The sequence below is a fragment of the Drosophila melanogaster genome, chromosome 4 (assembly GCF_000001215.4).
Source record: "Drosophila melanogaster chromosome 4".
In the NCBI taxonomy this organism is placed as follows: domain Eukaryota; kingdom Metazoa; phylum Arthropoda; class Insecta; order Diptera; family Drosophilidae; genus Drosophila; species Drosophila melanogaster.
Window position 1 is genome coordinate 811,763 of NC_004353.4, and position 25,223 is coordinate 836,985.

A 25,223-nucleotide genomic window follows, 5' to 3' on the forward strand; every position below is an offset into this window, starting at 1 on the left:
CAGCAATAATAAAAACACAAAAGGATTGTCTGACACAACTTGGGTCTTAAAAACACCAGTGACAGAAAATACGTATTTACCCCTTTCTGATGTTGTCTGGACCATATCCCAAAGCATTGCATGGTATATCTTTTTCGGAAGACGAATATAGATAACTTAATAAAGTTAAATTAATATTTAATCTCGGTTTTAATTTTTTCAAAGTAAGAAGACTATATCATATATACATATGACCCATAGGAACAGTTGAAAAATAAATTAATATTAGACAGGAAACAATAGTTTCGTTGGTATACACTAATTTAATAAAGTGACAGCTAACTTTCGGGCTAGATTTCAAATTGATTAACTAACTAACGGGTAATTATAATCGAATCAGTCGATTAGGCGTAGAAATTCAAATACACTATAAAGTTTAAATTGAAAAACTTTACCAGCAATGTAAAAAAATGTCTTACATTATCATTACGGACTAAATGGATGAACAAGTGATATGCAAATGTGCAGAAAGAAACCGGCAGGAAAATATAAAAGGGGACTATGATTTTAAGTACACACTACCTTTTTGGGGATTGAGTTAAGTTTAAATGCAAGAGGGTATAATGTGGGGTGCCAATCGTGCTAGTCGAGTTAACGTTTTAAGCATGTCCAATGCTTTATTTATTTGACGTAAATTGTTGGGTTGAGTGTGTTGGTTATGGATGAAGATTGATGACGTCGATTGATGATCGTTAGTATACATATTATTGGAGGGGTTGCTGCTGTTCTTGGAATTGTGTCGCGTGATACCGTATTGCTCATCTACTCTTATTGCCCATATCCTTGGTAAAAGTCGCCGTCCTGGATTTTGGATCTACGTCACATCCGAAGGCTACAGCTTGAGTGAATACACCCAAGCTCTTCATTTGTGACCCCATTGTCTGGCAGGAACAATGGGCCTTGAATATCCCAATACATTGAATGTGGCGCTACTTTGGCAACAAAACATTGACAATGAGCATCTAATTTGAATTCTATTTTGTCTTTTGTTGTCAGAGATTTAATCATATCCTTCTGGCCGGGTCTGTAGCTGCCTGGCATTTTCCATCATTAGAGCTGCCATTGTTTTCGGTATTAAATAAGCGCTTTATTCGGAGGGCGAGTGATGGGTGGTCAAAAGATTGGAGCAGCTGACTTACACATGTGAATTTTATAGTAGCACTTTTAAAATTGAGATGGGATGCGGTTGCTAACAGCTTCTAATACTTTGTATCGGACTGCCTGAAACTTGGTGTTGGGCGAAGCACTTGAAACCCGGCTTTCAATTTTTTCGCATACTGTTTTCAATTCAAATTTCAATTTCCCCAATATACTTCTGAATTTCCTGGTTAACGGCAACAGAGATGCGAGCTGTGGACGATATGTGGAAGATTCATGCGTATACTGTTTGCAGTGCGAACGTTAAATAATTCGTAATTGAGTTGACGCCGACCCAGGATGCAGGATTCAGTTTGTATGTGGGCGTCGAAGGGCAGGGACAAAGTTGCAAATCGTCGTGCAAAGAAAGAAAAAACAATTACCCAGCAAACGATGGGCGGTCCAAGATGAAATACGGTTCTATAAAAGAAGTGAATGCTGTTTCCTGGCCCACGGGCCCCTCCATCTCGTTCCTCATATGCCGCGACCTTTGCTTTGACCAAGACATTTGCACTTGACATTAGCTGCGCGGGTGGGCCGAGGGTGGTTTTTACAGCGGCTTGTATTCATAATTAGAATAAAGCCAGAAGTTGAGTGGCGGTTTTTGCAGCAGCCACACCGCCTTTGCCACTTCTACTCATAGTCATCCCCATGAAAATACAAATCAGTTATTTGTATTCTCAAACAATTCAATGACCCGCACGTGCAGTTGCATCACCCTGCTTACAGTACGTTCCCTTTTCTATATGGTATTTTAAGGGTCCATCAAGACAAGCGTTCAAGTTATATTCGCTTGCCTTTTTTTAAATGCTATCGACAAAAACGTTGAAGAATCTCAGGTGTGTTCCCACAGAGGAGAGGATATGCTACCTCTGGTGAGATAAGCCCGGGGGGTTCACCCAAAAAAAAGAATGTGAGAGCAACAACGAACTGTAGCCAAGGTAAGGAATGTTTGTTGTAATCGTGAATTATCGATTTGTTGATTTAAGAACATGCCTAATTATCGATATTATTTTACAAATATTTAACACTCGGCACTTACTGTACTACTTTGTATAACAACCAGCACCAACAAAATTGTAGACTAACGTCAGCAATAAAACAGAATACTTTTATTATGATAATTGAGTTTCATTTAATTTGAATTTCACGGCATTTTGGTGGCGAAGAAAAAAATAATATGAATCAGAATAATTACTTTTGCATTACATTTTAATATTTCATATCGCTCGTATCGCAGTTCATCCAATGCCTGTGAACCCGGAACCATTATTATTAATTCTGTAAGGAAGTTAAAATATTTAAAATAAGGCTAGTCAGCCACGCGTTGTGTCTAATTTGTTTTCCCGTGGGGTTTGCTTTTAAATATTTATTTTTATCTTATTCTATCAATGGATCTAGGATGGCTCCTTTTTACAAGAGAACGGTATTGATTTTCTGTTAGTGCCATCTGAGAAAGAAATGGTCTCGAGAAACCATCCAAAAGCAGTTGTACAACCTTCCCATCAACAACAATACCGCAAGATGTGTACGACAATGCGAAATTATTCAATAAGAAAGGCTCAAGGCGAAAGAAACTTTTTTCAGAGTCATCCTTCAGAACTAAGGAGTCAGTCAATGAAGCGATGACACAGCGTGTCATCTGTGTAATTTGCAGCTCTAATACCCCCGCATTCGTCCACTGTCACTACTGTTCGTATACCTTGTGTTATTGGAATATTAACGGTTTTCGTTACAGCTTTCGGGGACAGGAACAGCCGCTTGGGAATTCCGATTCGACAACTACGCGGCTGAATGTCTCAGCTGGTGATTGCGGGATTGTGGTTGCTTCAATTCTTATCAGATTAAGCTTAGTTGGCAGACGACGCACGGAGCGTGCCAATGAATTTTAATAGTAATAGCCACCGCCATAGCAATGTCATTACCAATCTAAGAAAACATTGCATTCCGCAGGAGTTGACAACTTGATAGTTCGGAACTTATGGATTGTACTCAAATAGTGTCAGAAAATTATATCAAAGGGAATTTTGATTATGATTATATCCGTTACTTGTAGTGTAAAATGGTATTCTAGATTCGTTCGCGTTTCCGACTATATAAAGTATATATATTCTTGAACAGGATCATTAGCCGAGTGGATCTAGCCATGTCCGTCCGTCCCTATGAACGTCGAGTTCTCAGTAACTATAAAAGCTAGAAGGTTGAGGTTGATGATTACAGACTCAGACTCGCCCACACTTTTGAACCATTTTTCGAAATTTTTTTCATAATTTTATAAGTCTTGTAAATTTTCTATTGAATTTCCAAAAAACTTTTTGTCTCGCCCTATCTAACGCGCGTATTTACACCATAGATAATTGTCATAAATAATAAGTGTGAATTTAAAATTCCTTTGCTCGTAAATATGTATGCTTTAAATCAATTTTCCAGCTTTTATAGTTCCTGATATCGATATTTTTATATCCAGATCAATAATTTATATAATTTATAGGGTCTGGCATAATAATCACGAAATAACGAATTTGTCTAGCCTGAAGCCCCTAAACATTAGGCGTTGGATACTCTTACTTTCCTCTTACCTTATGTATGGCTTTCATAAATATTTCCAAGTCACTGCCAACTATCATACTTTAAAAGTGGGCCTAAAAACGGATTAACACTATATTTTATTTGTACTTAAATGTAATTACGTAGCTAATTTTGTAAGCTGGTGAAAAGTTTTCTTTATGTGACTACTACTGCTTCTTAATGTCCTGCACACGTGCAAACCACACTTACCGGACACAATGTTTTAACTAATTGTGTACCACAAACACGCACTTTGTCACAGATTTATTTACTATTTCAGGAGTCATTAGCTTCGTAAACGGAGAGGAAGTTAGCCCTATTTCAAGCACTCTCTTGCCTTATTAGAAGAAAGGGGCTTTCTAAGGGATTAAATAGGGATAATGCAAACGACTTTTGGGGAATGGTGGTTGTTGGATGTTGGAAAAGTCATTTCCAATAACTGATATGATAACAATCCAAATTCTTATAATCATCCAAGTTCTTATGACTTTTCCAAATAAACTTCACTTCTTTATATAGGACATGATATGGGCTTAGGTCGCCTAATGAGTTTCGGATGTTACTAACTCTAAGAACTATTTCCATTTCATTTTTATTTTTACAGTTGTAAATGACGTTGGCCTGGAAAAAAAATGTCTTAATATATTAATTCGGCACACTTCAATAGAAAATGAATAAAGGGCAAACCAATATTTTGATAAAGCGTGCCAAATAAATACATTTTTTTATTATTGGTTGAATAAAAAGTATTACTATTATACTACGGTTACATTGTGTACTTTACCTCCACAAAATTTTTGGAAAATACATACATACATACGCCCACACTTTAAAACAATTTTTAAATTTTTTCGCATTTTATTGCCCAATATCTATCGATATCCCAGAAAAATGTAGATTTTTTTAAATTTGGTTTGTTCGCATTTCCACTAGCTGAGTAACGAGTAGTCGGGGAAACTCGGCTATAGCGTTCTCTCTTTTTTTATACCCGTTACCCGTTGAATAAACGGATATACTAGATTCGTTGAAACTATATAAAGTATATGATTATATAAAGTATATATATTCTTGATCAGGATCAATGGCCTATGTCGATCTAGCCATGTACGTCTCTCCGTATGAACGTCGAGATCCCAGAAACTATAAAATATAGAACGTTGAGATTCAGCATTCAGATTCTAGAGACAAAGACACAGCGCAAATTTGTTGACCCATGTTGCCACGCCCACTCTAACGCCCACAAAACTCCCACGCCCACACTTTTGAAAAATGTGTGTTATTTTTTTTAACATTTTTATTAGTCTTGGAAATTTCAATCGATTTCCCAAAAAATTGTTGACACGCCCACTCGAACGCCCTAAAACCGACCAAAACTGACACGCCTACATTTTTTAACAATTTTGAATGCATTCACACTAGCTAAGGAAGGGGTATCTGATAGTTGGGGAACTCGAGTTTAGCATTCTTTTTTTTTAAGATACATTTGATTATGACATGGAAATGTTAGGATTAGGATATCAGTGTATAGTTATCATATTGTATGTGTTTATTATTATTATAATAAAAAAATAAATGAATGTGTATATTAAGACATTGTATTTCAGAACACGTTTTTGTTTCGCAAAATTAGCCCTATTCGAAGAAGAGTACCTGCTGCTTCCTGTTTTTGCCTATAGCAAATAAAATTTCCACCTCCAAATTTTTTATGCCAAAAATTCACTCTGGGATGTCACCAAAAATTCGCTTTGTTTGGGGAGAAAGCGCCTGACCGGGAACCCTGACCGCACGAGGTTAGCCGAATACACAGCGATTGTTTGGATTCTTAAAGTTACAGGTACGGAGAGCGTATTTACCGTAAAAATGATGAACAAATTCAAACAAAAAGAGAACTTGACCATTTTACACACACTGCAAGCTAGCAATTATCTTAAGAAATGACATGTCGAGACTCGAAAGTACTTGGCTTATGTTGAGTCATGTACAGGTAACCGAAAAGTTGTTGTTTGTTTTTAGATTGTGACTCGAATCTAAATTAATAAATACCATTTAATGTATATTACAAAAATTATAATAATAATAATTTCATTAATTTTTTCTGTTAAAAAAGAACGACTAATTTCTTTCCCATTTATATTAAAATTATTTGTTCCGCCTACACAGGACAGGTTACATGCCCTGTCCCATTACCTTTGCATTTAATGTTGTCTTGTTCATCGGACTGAAGTCCATTTAAGAGATGGATTATGGTTTTTCGAAGTTCAAGTTACAAAAATCAATAACAGTTTTTAAATTTTGTCTAAGAGTTCATTTTGGCTGACTGAGGGATTGTTTTTTTCTGTTTGTAGGATTTCGAATCACACCGGAAATATGTTTGCAAAATCTCTGAAAATATTTCAACATTAATCAAGAAGTGCTAACCTTGCAAGACAACATCATCGCTGCATAAGAAGAAAGATATGTACATATCTATATGCATATCTATGTATGTATGTATGTGTATGAAGTAGTATGCAAGCGTAAGTCTGGGAGCGGTACTACGAGGGAATAGAAATAGGAAGGAAAGACAGATCTATTTTTAAAAGCAAAACTTATGAATGAATACAGAAACAGATTTTACGGCAGAAAAACGAACACATTTGGACGTTGTATAAAAAATATACCAATTCTTATTTGAATACACATACATACATATGCACGTGGATTTTCCTATTGCGTTATCTAAAGTGAAATCTAAAGAAAAAGCCTTAAAAAAGGTAGAATAAAATATAATTCTGTTTTATGTCTTTTTTCAACAGTCATAGTTAAAATAAAATAGAAAATAAATGCTTAGCCACAACTTAATTTGATCACGTCAAAACCTGTTCCAAGCTAGCAAGTGACAACAAATGAACAAGCTTCGGCAAGTCGAAACGTATACACCCTTGCAGAAAATATGTAGTAACGAAACTATGATAATTTGGTAATTTTTCGGACTAGCTTAAAAATGAGAGGCTAGTTTGTCTAGAAAAATATCGATCAGATAACTAACGGACATGGTTATATTGGACTCTGCTGTTGATACTGTTTCAGATTATATATATTAACATACAATACATATGTATAATACATGCTCCTGACTGAAAGAAACATATGTATATCTTCTGCAAAGGTTATTAAAATTATCTACAAAAACATGTAGTACCGTTGCTGGTACTCTCTATATACATACATGTATACTTACTGTGTTATCTTATATGCATTATAATAAACGATTCATAGGTGTGCCTGCCATAAATATAAGCACTTGCAATCAACACATATAAATATAGAAATCTCAAAAAACAAAAAAACAATATAATGTTCCAATGCTGCATATATGTATGTATGTAGATCATTGCACGACCAAATCTACATGCATATATGTATACATCTTATTTATGTACACAACTCGTGAGTGAGAGAGCCTGCGTTACCATACATTTACAATTTTCATCTCCATTGCTGTTCAATCTATGAGCCAATTTATAGAGTGTGCTAAGAAAAGTCAAAACATTTCAGCCTATAATTTATACACATGACAACACCAAAATTCTGGAATCATCCATAAATGTCACAAAATCCATAATTGTTGCTGTAAAATGTGCGCTTCTTCACTGAAATGATTTAGACTAACCCACATCTTGAAATACTTGCGTGGGATATTCTTATTATATCGATCGATTTACAGATGCGAATATATAGATATAAATACACAAAAAATCTTCTTTTACCAAATTAACGTGAATGCCTTCTAACTTTCTTAATTTTTTATCCCTGCTGTAGCTTGCTGGAACCATCCACACTGAGCTAAAAAAGGAACTTTTATTTTAAAACTTGCTTAGTTACGATGTGCATATTCCGATATAGTCCCTCATTTTGCGAAGGGCAAAACCGTTAGCTTTCAAAGCATTATAGTCAATTTCGGCATATTTTTTAAACAGATAATTCATATGCATCTGCGTCAAGGATATATGCACGAAATTGTATGTACATATACGTAATTTATTGGAATTTGTACATGCGTTTTAAACATTGATCTAACTAAATTTATATTGTGACTAAAGCTATAGCTTTGCAGTGTACAAAATCCAATTTAAAATAAAATACAAATGCTATAAATTTATATGAAAATGTACTGTTCAGCAGTAAGTTCAGTTTTTAGTTGCTAGTATTCGCGGTGCCATAATGTGATATGCATGGTATATGTTGAATATTAGTATTGAATGGATATTCGAAATATGTAGAATGCTATTCTTATAAAATCTTGTAAATCAAATCGCTAAAGCCAAATCCATATGAGCGTTATACCGTTTCTAAATTGTATTGTGAATTGTGAAATTGTATCAAAAGTCTTTTTTATATTACTATATATGGCCTGTTCCGATGGCCATACCAAAATAATACTGCCACTTTGCACCGTGGCCGCGAATCGCCAGAAAGGAAACATAAGCATATAAACAACAAAAACATATTTGCGGAATTCTTTAAAAATCGACTTCCCCGACTTTTAGATACCCATTACTCAGCTTGTGGGACCGCAAAAGCATTGCACCATTTTTTGGGATATCGATAGATTTTGGGGAATGTAATGAGAAAAATTTTTTAAAAGTGTGGGCGTGACCGTTTTGGCTGTTTTTTAAGTGAAAGGAGGGGCGTGGCCACAGTGTTTTTGGTATACAGATTGACACGACAAACAATAAAACGAAGAGAAATCTAAACATTTTTCTAAAGTGTGTGCTTGACAGTTTTCGGCAGTTTTAGAGCGTTAGAGTGGGCGTTGCAAAAAGTGTTTTGGCAAATAGATAGAAATATACAAGACTAATAAAATTATGAAAAGATATCCAAAAATGTTTCAAAAATGTGTGGCTGTTTTGTGCGGTTTGTGGGTGTTATCCGTTATATGCTTTCTTCTACCCGTTTATACATACCTTTTAACGAATCTGGTAAACCCTTTTACTTCACGACTAACTGGTATAAAAAGTTGATGTCAAAAATTTTCTATGTTGTTCGTTAGAGATGTTTTGGTTTGATATATGTTATTACTGTAAGGTATAGTAATAGTAATGCTGAAAATGTTACGATTTTTTTTTGGCAATATTTTACTTGGCAAATTTTTATTATTATGAAAACAAGATTTTGAAAACCCTAGCTAGCACTGCCACTATCTGATTAACGAGTCGATTATAGCGTTCTCTCATATTATTGCTTGCTATTGCATTAGATATAGAGTATATATACACATTCATTGTGATTAAATTACATAATTTTAATACTTAGCAAAACAAGGCATGGTTATATATAATACTTTTAAGATTATTAAGATATTATCTGCGTTGGGACTATGTTTGCGGCGGTTATGATTGCTTACTTTTTAATATATACGGGTGGCAACTACCCCAAAAAACGCAAATTTGAACAGAAACAGTGAGATTTCATTAGATCTTTTGTGCATTGACAATAATAATCAGTGGCCATCATCATCGTCATCATCCCCCTTTTTTTTTAGCTAAGTATTGCACAGATAAACATCACATTAGCGTGATTCCAAGCCGATTAGCTTAGCTAAGCCAGAGTATGAATCCGAACTGCATAGGATGTGCTTATTCATTGACGGCTTCAGCTTAAAATTTGCTACCTCACCGTTACTTAATGCCCCGAATAACTCCCCGGTGAATAATAGGTACACTTAAATTGGGTGGTGGTAAAAATAATAAGGATAATGTGTCGAAATATACTTTACTTTATACTTTTATCTTGTAAAACATTGTATAATTTTGTATTCACAGATAGCAGATAGATAGATAGTATTATAGCTCGGTAAGGCAGGTGTCGTCCTAAAGTCGTCATAAATGCATACATATAGTTAAACCAATTTAACCAAATTTAATCGGTTTAAAATCAAATGCCACTAAACAATTAAAAATCTATAGAAATTAGCGAATAAATTAAAGCATTTTTTATACATCCTGAAACTAATTTGCACTAATTCGACGCCCAACACTCTGCTTACCTAATATCAATCTTCTATTTCTTATAGATCCCGAGATCTATACGTTTTTAGGGCTAGATTGACATGCAGCAGTTATCCTAATTGAGACATTTGAACATTCTTTGTATTTTTCTTAGTTTTGTAAATTTCCTTCGACTTGCCAAAAAACTTTTGGCATGTCCACTCCAACACCCATAGACCGTCCAAAACTGCCACGCCAAAACTTTTAAAAAATGTTTTAATATATTTTCATATTTTTATTATTCTTGTAATTTTTTATCGATTTGCAAGAAAAAAACTTGTTGCCACCCGTTAGAGTAAACGCCCACAAGCCGGCCAAAATCACGCCCACACTTTTGAAATTTTTTAAAATCTTAATAAAAAAAGAAGACTAATAAAAATATCATAACAGTTAAGTTTTAAGCAGTTTGTGGGCGTGGCAACATGGATCAACAAACTTTCGCTGCGCCGATGTCTCTGAAATCTGTATGTTTAATCTCAACCTTATAGCTCTTGTATATTCTGATATCTGGAATTTCAGACGGACTGACTTGGCTATTAATCCCGATTATGAATAGATATACATTATAAGGTCGGAAACGCTCCTACGCATATAGACCGTCCAAAACTGCCACGACCAAAACATTCGAAAAATGATTTGATATGTTTTCATATTTTTATTAGACCTGTACAGACGTTTCTATCGACTCAACGACTCAAATCTAGTATACCCTTTTACTCTACTACTAACGGGCATAATTTTCTGATTTTTTTTGATAAAATATATATGTACCTAATTACTGCTAGGGTAGACATGACATACATAGATCGATATAGGAATCTGGCACCGGCTCAAAGTCATTCATAAACTAATAATAGACGGCGCCCACATGTATAGATGTACTTCCTTCCACCGTCTGTAAATGTGGATGAACCACGGCTGTGAATACAGCTTCGTGGCGGGCACATGATGAAGAAGGACCAAATGGAATGGAAAGTACAACACAGGGAAAAGAAAAGCTTATTGTTAGAATTCTGAATAGGCGAAACAATACAATGGTTATTCAAACCTGTGCAAATGATGAAAGAAACTGAAAGCAACAAATAGGTCTTACACACAAAGCGGCGAAGAGGCAAGTAAAAGAAATACTTTTTCAGTCACAGGGTAAATCAAATAAAAATGAAATTAAATATAACAAGAGAGAATGCTATTTTCGAGTTCCCGTTACTCAGCTAGTAGGAATGCGAATGCGAACGGAAAATGTCATCATTTTTCTGGGATATCGATAGATATTGGGGAATACAATGAGAAAAAATTTAAAAATTGTTTAAAAGTGTGTGCGTTGTGTAGGAGAAAGGAGAGGCATGTCCACAGTGTTTTTGGTATACCGATACAAATTCGCAAGACAAACAATAAAACGAAGAAAAATCAAACATTGCATGGCAACATAGGTCAACAAACCTCAGCGTATTTGTCTCTAAAATCTGTATGCTTAATATCAACCTTCTAACTTATATAGTTACTGAGATCTTGAAGTTCATACGGAAGGACGGATATGGCCAGATCGACTCGGCTTTTGACCCTGATCAAGAATATATGTATATACTTTATATAGTCGGAAACTCTTTTTTCTGCCGTTACATACTTTCAACGAATCTAGTAAACCCCTTTACTATACGTGCCATGTCTCCTCTAACGCCTACAAACCGATTTTAAATGATTTAATTTTTTTTTTTTTGGATTAAATCAGTTGTTTTGCCAATGTCTATCGATATACCGAAAACATATTGTCCACGCCCACCCTGACCCATAAAACCACTTTAGTCCACCAATTTCTACATATGTTGAAAATTCTCGGTCCCACTTGGACCACCTGAGTAACGGGTATCTGATAGTCGGGGAACTCGACTATAGCGGTCTCCTTTATTTTAATCTTGTTCTCAGCTAAATACCGGAACATTTTTATATAAATGGGTTTGGACGCACCTGACTGAGTATTCGATTACGTATTAATTGAAGTTGTTTTATCATCCCTAAGTCGGAATGCTCCTTCTCATTCGTTTGATCTTCTCCAGGAGGCTTCATATCGGCATTTCGGCAAACTCTGTAAAATGTTTGTTAAACGAATTTTAAAATGAAAACAATTCTTAATTTACAAGTGTTCTTTCTTAACATTTATTTAAAAAAATAAAATCTAACCTCGCAATCAAAAGTAATATACACTGTGGACTTTACTTTAAAACGTTTATTGATTGTTATATAAGTCTTACAAATTTATGCCACCCTGTGTTACGTCCAAAAACACTTCCAATTTTTTAGAAAAGGTTTAGTTTTCTTTTAGTTTTAACTATTTGCCAGTTTTTAACGGTATACCAAAAACATTTTTGCTACGCCCCTCTTCTAACGACCGCAAGACGCCCAGAACTCTCCAAACGTCACTTTTGTAAATGTAGTTTATTTCATGTTTATATTTTTCTAATAAAAAATATTTTTCTTTGGCCATTGTCTCTTAATATACATATGTATATACACAACATGAAAATACATCTTGCCTAGACAAATCTGCAGATACTTAAGCCAAAGTTTATATTAAGAAGGCGAAGTTCTGTCCAATGCAATATATGCCTACCGTGCCATTCCACAACAAATGATTGTTTGCCCGATTCGCTTTGAACTAAACATTTTATTTATAATGATGACTTCCGTTCAGTGCGACTCCATCCGCACGAGTTATATTGCTTATGCTGTATTCCTCTATGTAAGCGCATAGAGGGTTGCACATAAGCCCGTCCATGTGGATGTGGATTCTTATACAGTTGTAGAGACAAATATTGACTTGTACACTTACAAATAGCTTCCGCAAATTTGCTTCAATGGTTTTTTCCTTTCAGGCTGTTTTTGCTCTTGTATTAAAATGTCAATATTTATAGACACCTACATATACGTAGACGCGTGTAAGTTAAAAAATTACATCCTGTATATTTTAGAAGACATGTAAAGGGCTAGTAATGGAAACCGAAAATAAATAAATAACAAATTAGTTACGGCAAGCCAGTAGGATTACCATCAGAGGGTTAAGGGAGTTATTGGAAACGCTTTGTTACAAAGTACATACTTTGCAAATTACAGCAGCACACTTTAATCCCCGATTTAAACACATTTTCGATATTTCGAGGCTAATACAAGTTTTTTTTCCAAACAAAAAGCTACATTTCAATTTGTATGTATATATAATATAAAGTGAGAATACAATTGAAATTTATGAAAACAGTATTGTATTTCGTTTGATGCCCGAACTATTTATACCTGCTAGATTCGATGAAAAGTATGTAACAGGTAGAATTTTTTACATTCAGGATAACTAAGCGACTGACTGTCCTACAGTCTGCTCATCCGCCTGTTTCTCTGTATGACGTTCGATTATAAAAGCTAAAAAACTGAGATTAGGCATGCAGATAATAGCTTGCTTATGACATGATATAATATTATGATATAGTACTTCCCTGTTAGTAATAACAATGCTAACCTTATAGTTTGTATGAGGTTCATTTTACAGTTACAATGGTTACAAAAAATTAGGTCAATGTGTGCACTTCTCTTATTGCCAAACAGTTATTGAACCACTCGTTTCATTTTAAAGGTATTCTTGGGCGATCTCTTTCCAAAATCGCTAGGTAGGCACGTGGTTTATTGGTGTGGGCTCTAAGGTGCATACAATAAATATTAGTTCCCCCTCTTTTGAGAGCCGCAAAAAACATCCTAAGCACATAAAAAATCCTTTTGGTGCATTAATGAATTTTCAATTGAGGTCATAACCTTCCCATGACTTTTGGTCTGTTCTATTGATTGTGGCGAGCATTGTTTACGAGCATTGGTAGTAGACCTAATGCGGCTGCTCAAACACGTGCTGGCATTAAAAATGAATACGGTTCTAAGGGGAAAAGGCAAAGAGCGTCCTTTGGTGAAACTTGCTGGCATTTTGAAAGGAACCGTTTGCTACTTTGCAAATTGAAGAAACACAAACATGTAATTCCATCAAACAGCTTCAACTGTATTTAAGGCAATCAAATATACAAAATGTTTTTTAAAAACGAACTTTTTCGTAAATCACAGATCTTATCAACCCGGAAAGAAGAATAGACGAGAAGCTTTTTATAGATTTGTATAATCAAATTTTAATATAGTACTTCGGACTCGTATATGTCAAAAGCAACAATGCGAATGTATCTAGCCAATATTTTCTTAATTTTTTTCATAATTTTTCACATAGCACTGTAATGTAATAAAACTTTTTTGTCGTAATAGATTATATGATTCAAGGGTTTTTTTTTAAATACTAACTGTATTGCCCTTAAAAGTTTTTTCATCGATGTAAAGGTCTTTTTAATTTTAAGGCACCCCTCCTTAACTTTATTTGTCTAAACAAAAATTTGACAAGTGTTGACCGAACGGATTATTTACGTGGTATACTTATAACTAGTGGAGTAAATGGGTATGCTATATTCGTTGAAAAGTAAAACAGGTAAAAGGAAGCGTTGCCGAACATATAAAATATAAATATTCCTGATCAGTAACACTAGACCAGCCAACCTGGCCTATGAGTAACGGGTGTAAATCCGTCCGTCTGTCAGATCGCCGCTTGTCTGTTCGCCAGAACAAGAGTGTGCCAAAAAATTGTATTCACCTTCATTTACTTTATTGTCAGATGTCGCTGCTTACTAAGACTATGATGCACTTTATGACCATTTTAATATCATGAATATATGAAAACCACGGAGAGTTGTAAAATCCTTTTTACTCAAGGCAGTGAATGGGGATCGAGGCGCTCATACAAATCGGAGTTCAAAGAGTGGTTTGCTTTGTTTAAGACTGTTTTGTTACTGAATGCGCTTTGTGTGTGTATTGTTTGTTTGTTGATGGTGCACTTGTTTGGTCAAAAAGGCGCAAACAAAAGGCTGACTGGACCTCGCATAGCTTACAAAGGACTAAATTTTCTGCTCCGTTTATCCGGCTGTCGAGACTTCCATCCGCCGACAGGTCCATGTATTATTTATGTAGGCTTATGTTTGTGCATTTCTATCTAGCAGCAGCCTTCCGAAACAAGGACTGGAAGTTTTCCTATCATAAGTAAATATATACTTACTTATAGGCAAGACTCTGCTTAACATTGTAGGCATAACTTGACACTGGTTGGATTCATATATGCTCGTTTGCAGATCAGTGCTTGAGGATAAGTTTAACCATTTTTTGTTGTTTAAATTGATAACTATTATATGACTGCTAAAATTAAAACTGCGCTGTTTGAATATTGTTGAACGGCATTCCTTTTTCCACCCTTATACATTACTTTACAGACTCGAATTGAGCAGTAACATACATACGTTCAATATGTATATTCTACCCGATTTCAGTGTTGATAGGCACTTTCGTATAATTTTTGAATACCCCAAGAGCATCATTATGTTAAGTCAAGAATAAGCTAAAATTGCACTACAGGAAGCATTTCCAAACCCATAAAGTACACTTTTTGGTATATATGTACATATATGTTAACCTGAGCAATATCCTGTCGGTCCGAAAGGTTTAATTTTCAGAGCACTTTTGTTTATGTGACACTTTTACCACTGCACGACACGCACCAACATTTATTGATAAATATACTATTGTTTTGTGAGGACTAAAGAAAGATCTCAAAAGATTAAAGACTTCGTTTGAATGACTGCGAATCAATATGGTATTAAAAAAAGTTTCATCCCCTTTCAAGGTCTTCATGGCTACTGTTAAAATGTGGTAAGAAAACCGTCCAGAATAATAAGCCGACAAATGTCTTTGCATTTACGTGCAGACAAGGGGGATTTCATATACTAAGTATAGGACAGATGACGGTTTCTGAAAACAAAGTAATCAGCAGGGTGAACGAATAACACCATGGCTAAACCCAATGGGGTGCGACAAGTGTAATAAGCATGAAATGTGTCTCTCGGGTTGACCCTGAAAGGATGTTTAACTTGGTTTGATTTAGTTTGGCGTAGATTCTAGCCTTCATTTAGGAGAATTTTTTTAAAATGAACATTTTCTAAAACACAGGTTCTACAGCAACAACATTGTATAGTTTCCACACCCATTTGAAAGTTATGAGGCAACAAAAACATCCGCTTTCACCCATTTGGAACACTAATACTATACTTTAATTTTGATAAATATACGTTAAGATGACATGGCTTTTTTAATTTGTCTTAGTCGATCGCACCTCACACATAAAGAAGTTATGATAAAAGCAATTACACTTCCCATTATAAATTGCAAGTTTGACAAGCTTTTAGAGGTGCACTTTTTCTACTTACCCTTTTCACACAATCGATGCCAAGCTTTTTACAAAAATTACTAATCCATTTCTCAAGATATGATATCTGGAACAAAACGTAAAATCGTCTAAATAAGAAAATATTAAGGTTTGCAAGATTATTGATTTTTGGCTGTGTGGAGTTTAATCTTAGAATCATCAAAACTGTAAGAAAACTTTCTATCTCGGTTCTCCAACGCTTGCTTTCCTTTCAATCGTTGCTAATAATGTATGAAGTTTCAAGCAGAATGTACTTACGATAAAATTCATAACGCAATCTTTTTCCATATGGTGTCTCCATAAAAAGACCAGATAGGGACCTACTTATATTATTGCTATTGAATTACTTGAAATGTGACTATTCGGACATTCAATAGATTGAGTATTCATGGTTTCATTTAAAACTGTCGATGGCAGTAGCAGCTGTGCGCCAATCCTTTTGGTCTTGCATGAGAATAGAAAATAGAATGGAATAGTCCTTGATCATGAGGAACTTAATTATGCAAAAACACGACATTATGTATGAAAGTGATAGTAATTCGGTTACACATTTGCAACGGAGCAAAAGAGGCTTTGACTGTTTTAGCAGAATCTCTTACAAACCATAAATGAAGAAGAAATGTTTTAAAACTCGTTTTCCCTGTAGTGCAAAAACTAAAGACTTTTAACCGATTGACAGTGAGATGATTGCTTATAAACCACATCTGAGCTACATCTGCTCTGCATATGCAACCAACTCCTTTTGTATGCATGTACTAACAAAAACGTATAAATACATTCAAATCGCCCTCCTAACCAATCCCCTCTATACCCACTCCGCAAATGTGCAGTTTTAAAGTTATTTTTAGTATTGAGTATCGCCAGGTAAAATGAGTCACTTTAAAGTTAAAACGGTAAATATATGAGTTAATTTTAGACTTGGTGTTCATATCTGTCCTTATAACAGATGAGATGACACAAATATAATTAAAAATTAGCTTTTCTATTCTATTCGATTTTATAGAGACACATAGAGACAGAGACTAGTTATATAGTTATAAAGGCTCAGCTGTTGATACTGATCAAGGATATATAAACCTTCATTGCGTTCTGACTGATATAATTGTCCCTATGCAAAGGTATAAGAAGCGGTTCTCATTTTATGCATCTCTCTTCCACATCCTTATGCTAATTCAAGTTTGAAGTTTAAATAAATAAATAACGGGTATCTGATAGTCGGGAAACTCGACTACAGCGTTCCCTCTTGTTGCAATCTTTGGTGTTTAAACAAAATTCGTTAAATTGATAATGCATGTTTATATTTAAAGAACGAATATAAAACAAAAGAAAACGGTATAGTCGGGTTATTCGCCTATTCCGTTACTATTCTGTTATTATTCCGTTACTCAGCTATTGCTACAACAATTAAACGCGTGGCGGCTTTGTACGGTTTGGGTCATAAGAGTGGGCGTGGCCAAAATACCGATAGAAGTTGGGCAGAGTGCGGATGACAGTTTGTGGTCGTTAGATGGGCGTGGCAAAATAAATGTTTGAGAACCCGATAGACAAGACAAATAAAAAAAATCAAAACATTTTCAACTTTCAATTTCAACTTTCTAGCTTTTATAGTTCCTAACGCATACAGCCAGGCTAGAGATCCTGATTGAGATTCTGTATTGTTTATATGGTTGGTAGCGAGTACCAATATATTGTTTCACCCAACGAGTAACCGGTATAAAAACTATGGCGGTCACTGTTATCGGTCCCGTTATGCTAACTTTTCGCCCATGATCAATCTAATTGGTAATGTCTTCCCCTAATAAAATATCTGCCTTTCACATTCAGCCTTATGAACTAGCATTGCTAAAGGCATTACGTAAAAGGCTTGTCCATGTCGTTGAAAAGGGTATCACTTCGTTTTATAGTTTTGGCTTTATATTTGAGTACACTCGCACGAAAACGTGTTGTACTGTTTAAGAAAGCGAGTGACGATCGGCAACTAGATTGAAACTGCGTGTAAGACGAAGAAGCAAAATACAGCGAAGTGGTTTGGTTTGGTCCCTTACGTTTCCCCGCATCGATGAGATATCAGCAATGCATCATTTTGCGTTGGGCGAAGCCTCAGATGCAGTCACAGTACCGCATCTGCAATGGTCACAGAGTCGTTGACTTGAACTCTTTCTGTTTTTCTTGTTATCTTTGTTTTTTAATTTTTTTTTTTTTTTTTTTTTTTTGATGCGAAGCGCGGTGATGTTTGTTTTTCATTTATTTTACTCTTAAGGCCTTGAGCAAGAAGAGAAAATTGTACAAGCATACATATGTACGTTTGTTACAAAAGAAAATAAAAAAAATCAACTGGCCAAGCTGAAGTGAAGTGCCTCGACTATCCGATATTCCATACAGAACGAGAGCAATGGAAAACTGTCTATATTTGCCCGGCTAGTATTACAAAAAGTGTATAAAACGCTTAATTGTGCCTGTTCTCAACGAACGTAATAGACTCGTTTTCTTTAAAAGCAACAGCTAATGTTTTTACGCGTTTCGCGAATATAAAACAAAAATATAAACTTCGACTATACATTTGACAATCTAAAAGTTTTGATCAAATTGTATTGTTTCAAAGAAACTCACTCTGCGGCGATGTTATTGCACTCGAGAATACGAAAACAGACGCATCGTCTGTTGATTAAAATCAGAGTGGGTGGGGGAGTGTAAATCATATAGGACAAACAAAACAACTTTTGTATGCAATTGTCGTATTGACTTGATTCTCCTCACTCAAAGATTTTACCGTTGACATCATCTGGTCAAGTAAAAAATGTAACTCCGATATTCTTGACCATCAGATGCTCAGTAAATTCAAATCTATTACCTAGTAAGTGATAATACCTTAGGAATATTATTTGTCAATAAAGTTTTTCAAAGCCTTTGCAATCCCAGAAATTTTTTTTGTTCACAAACGGCTTCGAAAATGTAGAAGTGGTAGAGCGGCTATTTTAGACACCAGCCTTTTCTGCATATTTCTGATGAGAAGCTCTTTTATTTGTATTGCATTTTGTTAGTGGTTGTACATTAAACTCCACTTTATTTAATAAAAATATAATATAGGTTATAATATATGTATATGTGTAACAATAATTTCAATCATGAAATAACCCACGCGGAAGCCTTTCCTGTGTGTCTGTCTCATAGTGTGCGATACTCATCTATGTATTTTGTAACCAATTATAACCGAAGAAACGAAATTTAAACATTTTTTGAAATTTGTTACGTTACCACATGCAATTTAAAATTTTTAATTTTGTATTTCCACAAATTTAAGACCAGCGCTTAAAGTCTAAATCATATCAATCATATGGACAGATGGACGGACATTTCCAGATCAACACTGCTTGTCTTGATAAATTTATATGTTTATTATACTATACGATTAACGTATATACTTGTAACCACCCCTATGTGTAATATGGAGTATGTTTAAGGTAAGGTACAAATAGTTTATTAGATTAATACATTTCTGAATTGTTTTTTGTTTAACAATAATATTTAAACAACTAAAGCTGGACGGGCTGTTGTGGTTTAGTTACTAGCTTGCCAAAAGGCTACCTTCGCATCGTCGATCCGCAGATATTTCCTGTTTTATTTTTATTGATTTCTTGGATACGCATTCACCTGTTGATATTTCGACTCGGTTGCTTTTTTTTTTGTACATTGCCGTAAAAAACAACAGCATTAGCGTCAACTATACAACTAGTTTTCATGCAGCATTCCCGCCAACTGTCGTCTTATGTCCTCCCGGCGGATCGACGCTATTTGCAGCATGGCTATGTGGATTCGGGCTTTATCTATATAACCCAAAACATGTTTTTCACTGCAGTTTGCAAGATCTAGACGCTTGCGTAAAAGCATGTTTGCAGGGATGGAAATTAGTTGTAAGCTTTTATGAACCTACTTTTCAAATTAGATCCTATGGAAACGCAGAGTTATGTTGTTAAAGAAACAACATTATTTGAAACACTTTTCAACATTTAAATATGCACTCACTTAATAGGTAGTTAAACTTTAACAAGATCTATTAAAGAGACGAATAGTTATTTTCTATTTTTAATAACTTTCTAATTAAATTATGCACTTAGCAGATATAAAATATTTTCCTAGTATACTTTGTCCCAAATACGATGATCAATTGCGTAATATTTAATCCAATTATTATGAAAGGATGCCTATACGAGCGAAACTGACTCCAAGTGTATTTCAAGCTTCGGTCCCGAAAGCAAACTATTTTCTTGCTTAGTTCGTTGTTGCTAATTTTTCTGTGGGCCAGTTTTGCCAGATCTCTCAGGCAGAACTGGATAAACAACCTGTCATGTTGCCCCCGTACGTACTCCTCAAGTTAAAGTTAATGATCGTGCGTGCAAATGGGTAAGCGCTGTGGATCTTTTAAAAGTGCATGAAGTATTTCTGCTCAAAAATAACTATTCCATATACCTCCGCAATTGATAACAAGTATACTATTGTAAAGTGTAAGCTACAAACCGTACAAAGCTCAAGAAGACATCATTAAGGAATTGAACGATATATTCGATGCTTCACCATCTCCTAAACCATCATTCATTTATCTGAACTCTCAGAAAAAGATGTTACAGTTCTATAATCATCGTTGCGCTTCTTACAATAGATTGGGATAGATTTGCCCGAACCACAGCATTAAAGGTGATGCCTAAAAGACGGTGGTGCTTTAATCATTGTTTTGCATTTGATTGTCTATTTGATGTAACCGAGGAGCCTGCTAAAAACGATGCGCAACACGGCCTTTTGTTCTTATGGGCTCCAGAATTTATGGCGATCCAGAGTGACACCACGGGACAACGAGTAAACAATTCCAGTAGACAGTCGGAAAGCGGCAACAAAAGCAATAGCTCGACAAGTACAATTGTGTAAGATGTTCAATGCCCATATCATTAGTGCCAAATGAAAACTAGATATCGCGATCGAATTCGAGCGAATCAAAATCAAACTGGAGTCTTACTTTAAAGAACATAAATGTAGAATTCCAATTATTAGTATGTACAGGATTTGGAAATCCGCAATAAAATACATTAATATATCTACGACTTCGTTTCTGTCCCCATTCGGCCACGGATACACAAGCACATGCGACCTCAAAAACCAGTCCACTCTGAGCCATTTCGTATACGATCTCCAACTTCTTCGAGCCAGCTACTCATGAAGCATTCCTTCCATCCTCCAACCCATCTGCGACCAGCCCGAATTTCGATTCCAGTTCCGATCGTTGCCTCAGACCTCCCTCCCCTTCCCGAAAGATATTCTCGCGTGGCAATGCACCTGTCGCGACCAATGCTTGTTTAGAGCAGCAACCGGCATAACAAACCGCGATGATTCGGGAAAACTGACCGAACCGCGGGCCTAAGATCTCAGCTTTTGGAAGAACAATGCCAAAAGTTGTGGTAGGGGAAATCTTTTACGACTGTCGTATGGGGAATTTGAATAGTGTCATTGCGGGGAAGCATAGTATACTCACCTTTTCTTACGGAACCCGGTTGATATTATATATATTTTAGTTGTACTCATTTGACTAGGTGCATCAAGGATTGTATTATCGGCCGTGGGCAAGTTATAGATATTTATAGGACAAATATATATAAATGTGATGCGTATATTTATGTATATTATCTTATGGCACTTTGAAAATTCACTTTATTTTTCTGCTTCACATTTACAGCGCCCGATTATTTTCCGTTTGTTTGCCTAACGACACGTCGATAAACGTTTTGATACTTTGGATCATGGCACATATTCGGGAATTTCTGGGCCGTACAAAAACTGCCTAGTCGCTCTCACCCCTCGAGCTATAAGCTTAAAGATATACATTTTCCCATTTGGTTTGGATTTCCAGACAACCCATTGCTAGTTCCTAATACGCGTTTTGTGTAAAGACACTACTTGTGTTCATCTTCGTATCTAATCAAAATTCCGTTGGCTCTACCAATGATGCATCGCGTTAGTCCCCTCGCTCACGGAGCTTGCAAGAGTAATTTTTGATTCGCACAAAAACCGTTTTGCACTGTTCAGCGTGTTTGAGCTTAATTGATGTTTCTTGGCGTTGACTTTGGTCCGTGCTAGGGAAAATGTGAACTACATGGAACGGTATACTGCGAAAATATAAAATACACATACATCGCTCTGAGTCATCACTAGGCTCAGTGGACATTTGTAGTGAAATGATTTGTAGCTAACACTTAACACAAATGCACAACACAGAGTACACGGCAGATGCAGATGCACGTGCACCGCATTCACATGCAAAGTGTGTTGGGTCCTATAGTGGTGTGAGTGCACGATCTTAAGGCAGAACACCCTGAGAATCCATTGTGTACAACTTGTGTGTGCAACCAAATCTTTGCAATCGGTGCATTGCAGGCTTTGAGTCAAAAGTCATTCTGTTCCGACTCAAAGTCGTGTGGTCTTATGCAGCATAGGTTAGCCCGCGCACGTGGAATGTTACCACCACTGTGTAGCGATGTTCACTGGTCACTGATTCCAATTCCACTTCCATTGCTGTTGCCTGTTAACTGCATGTTAATCATATGTTAAGTTTTTACATTAAGAGAAATTTTTTGGACATGTTTGGTTTCTCTTTCTGAACGGAATTTTCTCTTTTTTTGCAGAGAAGCAAATAATGTTAAAGAGGCGTGGTTATTCAATTTGAAATTTGGTTTTGTGACTTGTTATCCAATCGCGGCTCTGCGTTCTGTCTGAAGTTTGGTATTCTTGCGCACGTCCAGTTATACAGCAGATACTTTGCAAATTTTACGCTTCGTTCTCCGTCTCCATATATTTTTGAATTGCAATTCCACGACTGTTTTCGTTGAGATATCGTAACGCAGGTTGAGATCGCTAACAAGATTTACTTTAAGTGTATAAAATACTTACTATACGATCAAGCGGAAACGTAATGATTATATGATTATATTGGAATATATATGATTTTGTCATAATCCGCATTTTGGGTATGTCCAAAATATTTTTGGTATATCAATAAAAATTGTACAGACAAATCAAATGGAAAAATATTAATAAATATTAATATTAATAAAATTTCGGACGGTTAGAGTGGCCATGACAATATTTTGAGATCTGCTTGTATTAAACTCAGCCCTGCATTCCGATTACAATCAAATCGATTATTCATTTATTGAATTTTTGAAAATTGGTAGGTGTGATCGCTTAATTCGATAGATGTCTCGGATTGGTTTAACACTGTGCTATGTTCAGTAATTTAGGATTTGGTAAAAAACGTATAAGTTCGTCTTACAGTAAATAACTATTTTAAAGAGTTTTTAGGAAGCTCTTTTTGATTTATAATAAGAAGTGGAAGATTAAAAAACATGTTATAATACATAAAAAATTTCCTGACGTCTTTATGTTCATTTGAGTATTTTAAAATAAAAATGTTTATAGCGGTATTCTTATAAGGCATTTAATTTATTATTGTATTGTACCCTTAAACATTTAAAACTTTGTCCTTGAACTACAAAAAAACACAATAACGTTTTAAACGGAGAATACTAATAATAATAATTTTTGTAGCACAGGCCCATTGTATAAATTTCGTCTTATATATATGAACCAAAACTTTTGCTTCCAACGTCGCAGTTTGAACTTTTGTTACCATCCCTATTATACATGTATATTTTATTCAAATCAAGTACTCAGTTTTCGATAAAGTTGAAACTCGGCGTGCGAGGGTTGTCCTTGAACCAAACCAATAATGTTTTAAAAAGAAGCAGAGGCAACACCCAATGTATAAATTTCGTCTTGTATATATACACAAGATGTTTTACATATTATTATATAAAAACCACAAGACATAATAGTAGCTAATAGTCCTGAGCTTACACCATGCGCTACTCAAGCCTGTTGGAATGCCTCTCCTCGGGATTTCTAACGCTGTACAGGTCAACATATGTAAGTTATTAGTAGAGATACTTTCTCAGAAATCGCCGGTATTTTTTCAGTTTTTCCAAAAATGCTATCCTGATTTGCGAGGACGATTGGCGTTGCCATCCCAAAATTTACGAACCGCTGCAATCAGAAATGAGAATGGCAGCCCTTTACTAGTGTAGAAAGCAGGTTGGCAGCGCATATAAACTGGTGAATTTACTTTAGGTATAGATAATTACCAACAGATGGCACTTTTGCTACTGCAATTATGACGGACACTAGAATATTATTCTAGTGTCTTTGGTGAAACAGTATTATTCTTGTCTCTTTGTTAAAACGGTATACTAGATTTGCTGAAAAAGAATATAACAGGTAGAGCCCTAAAAAGGATATATTTATAATCAGGATAAATAGCCGAGTTGAACTGGGCATATCCTAAAAGCGAGAAAGAATTTCTTTCCTGGTGTTGCCACGCCCAATATAACGTTGAAAACCTTGACTTTGAAAATTGTGCTGATATTTTAATTTTCATTAGTCTTCTAAATTTATATCCACTTGCAAAAAAACTAATTGCCACGCTCACACTTTTGAAATATAATTTCATAATTTTTTCGTTATATTATGTGCATTAGCATTTCAACCAAGTCCATTCAGCATCCACAAGCCGCTCAAACTGTCATTTTATACATTTTGGGTTTTTTAGATGAATTATTTTTATGCCAATTTCTGTCGATGTCCAAAAATGTTGAAATGTTATGTTTATCAAACCCACTAGCTGAGTAACGGGTATTTGATGGTCTAGGATCTCGACTATATCGTTATCCCTTATACTCGTAGAGTACGACTAAGAAGGAAGCGTTTCCAACCATATTGTTGACCCATGTTGCCACCCCCACTCTAACGCCCACAAACCGCCGAAAACGGTCACGCCCACACACTTTTAAACGATTTCAAATTTGTTTCTCATTTTATTCTCCTTAGTAGCCCAAAGTATCTGAGACCCATGCATTTTTGATAATTGTTATTTATTAATAAACAGAAAGATATAATTAAAATAAAGTCTTGAGTACTCATTTTTCTTGGTCAGACCCGGCATTTTGTGTGCTAAAGATTTGTAATGACTAGAACTGGAACCGTGCTGAAAATGTAACCTTTTTAATATCAAGATGACAGAAATTTGAATT

At 35.4% G+C, this 25,223-nt stretch overlaps 1 protein-coding gene across 1 annotated transcript in view, besides 9 other annotated features; it reads right to left on the reverse strand.

Annotated features, from left to right (window-relative positions):
* Sox102F overlaps positions 1-22,631 on the reverse strand; it is a 33,958-nt gene extending 11,327 nt beyond the window's left edge. Inside the window, exons 1-3 of the mRNA NM_001014695.2 lie at positions 21,617-22,631; positions 16,097-16,162; positions 11,739-11,856 (exon numbers count right to left, since the gene is read on the reverse strand). Of these exons, the coding sequence (NP_001014695.1) occupies positions 11,739-11,837 (99 nt within the window). The 5' untranslated portion in view covers positions 11,838-11,856; positions 16,097-16,162; positions 21,617-22,631. The remainder of the gene's footprint in view (positions 1-11,738; positions 11,857-16,096; positions 16,163-21,616) is intronic.
* Positions 3,259-4,726: a mobile genetic element.
* Positions 4,772-5,223: a mobile genetic element.
* Positions 8,252-8,434: a mobile genetic element.
* Positions 8,480-8,543: a mobile genetic element.
* Positions 10,949-11,415: a mobile genetic element.
* Positions 11,621-11,677: a mobile genetic element.
* Positions 17,290-17,348: a mobile genetic element.
* A 1,750-nt stretch (positions 22,632-24,381) lies between the features above and the next one.
* Positions 24,382-24,866: a mobile genetic element.
* Positions 24,867-24,914: 48 nt separating this feature from the next.
* Positions 24,915-24,984: a mobile genetic element.
* The last annotated feature ends 239 nt before the right edge of the window (positions 24,985-25,223 follow it).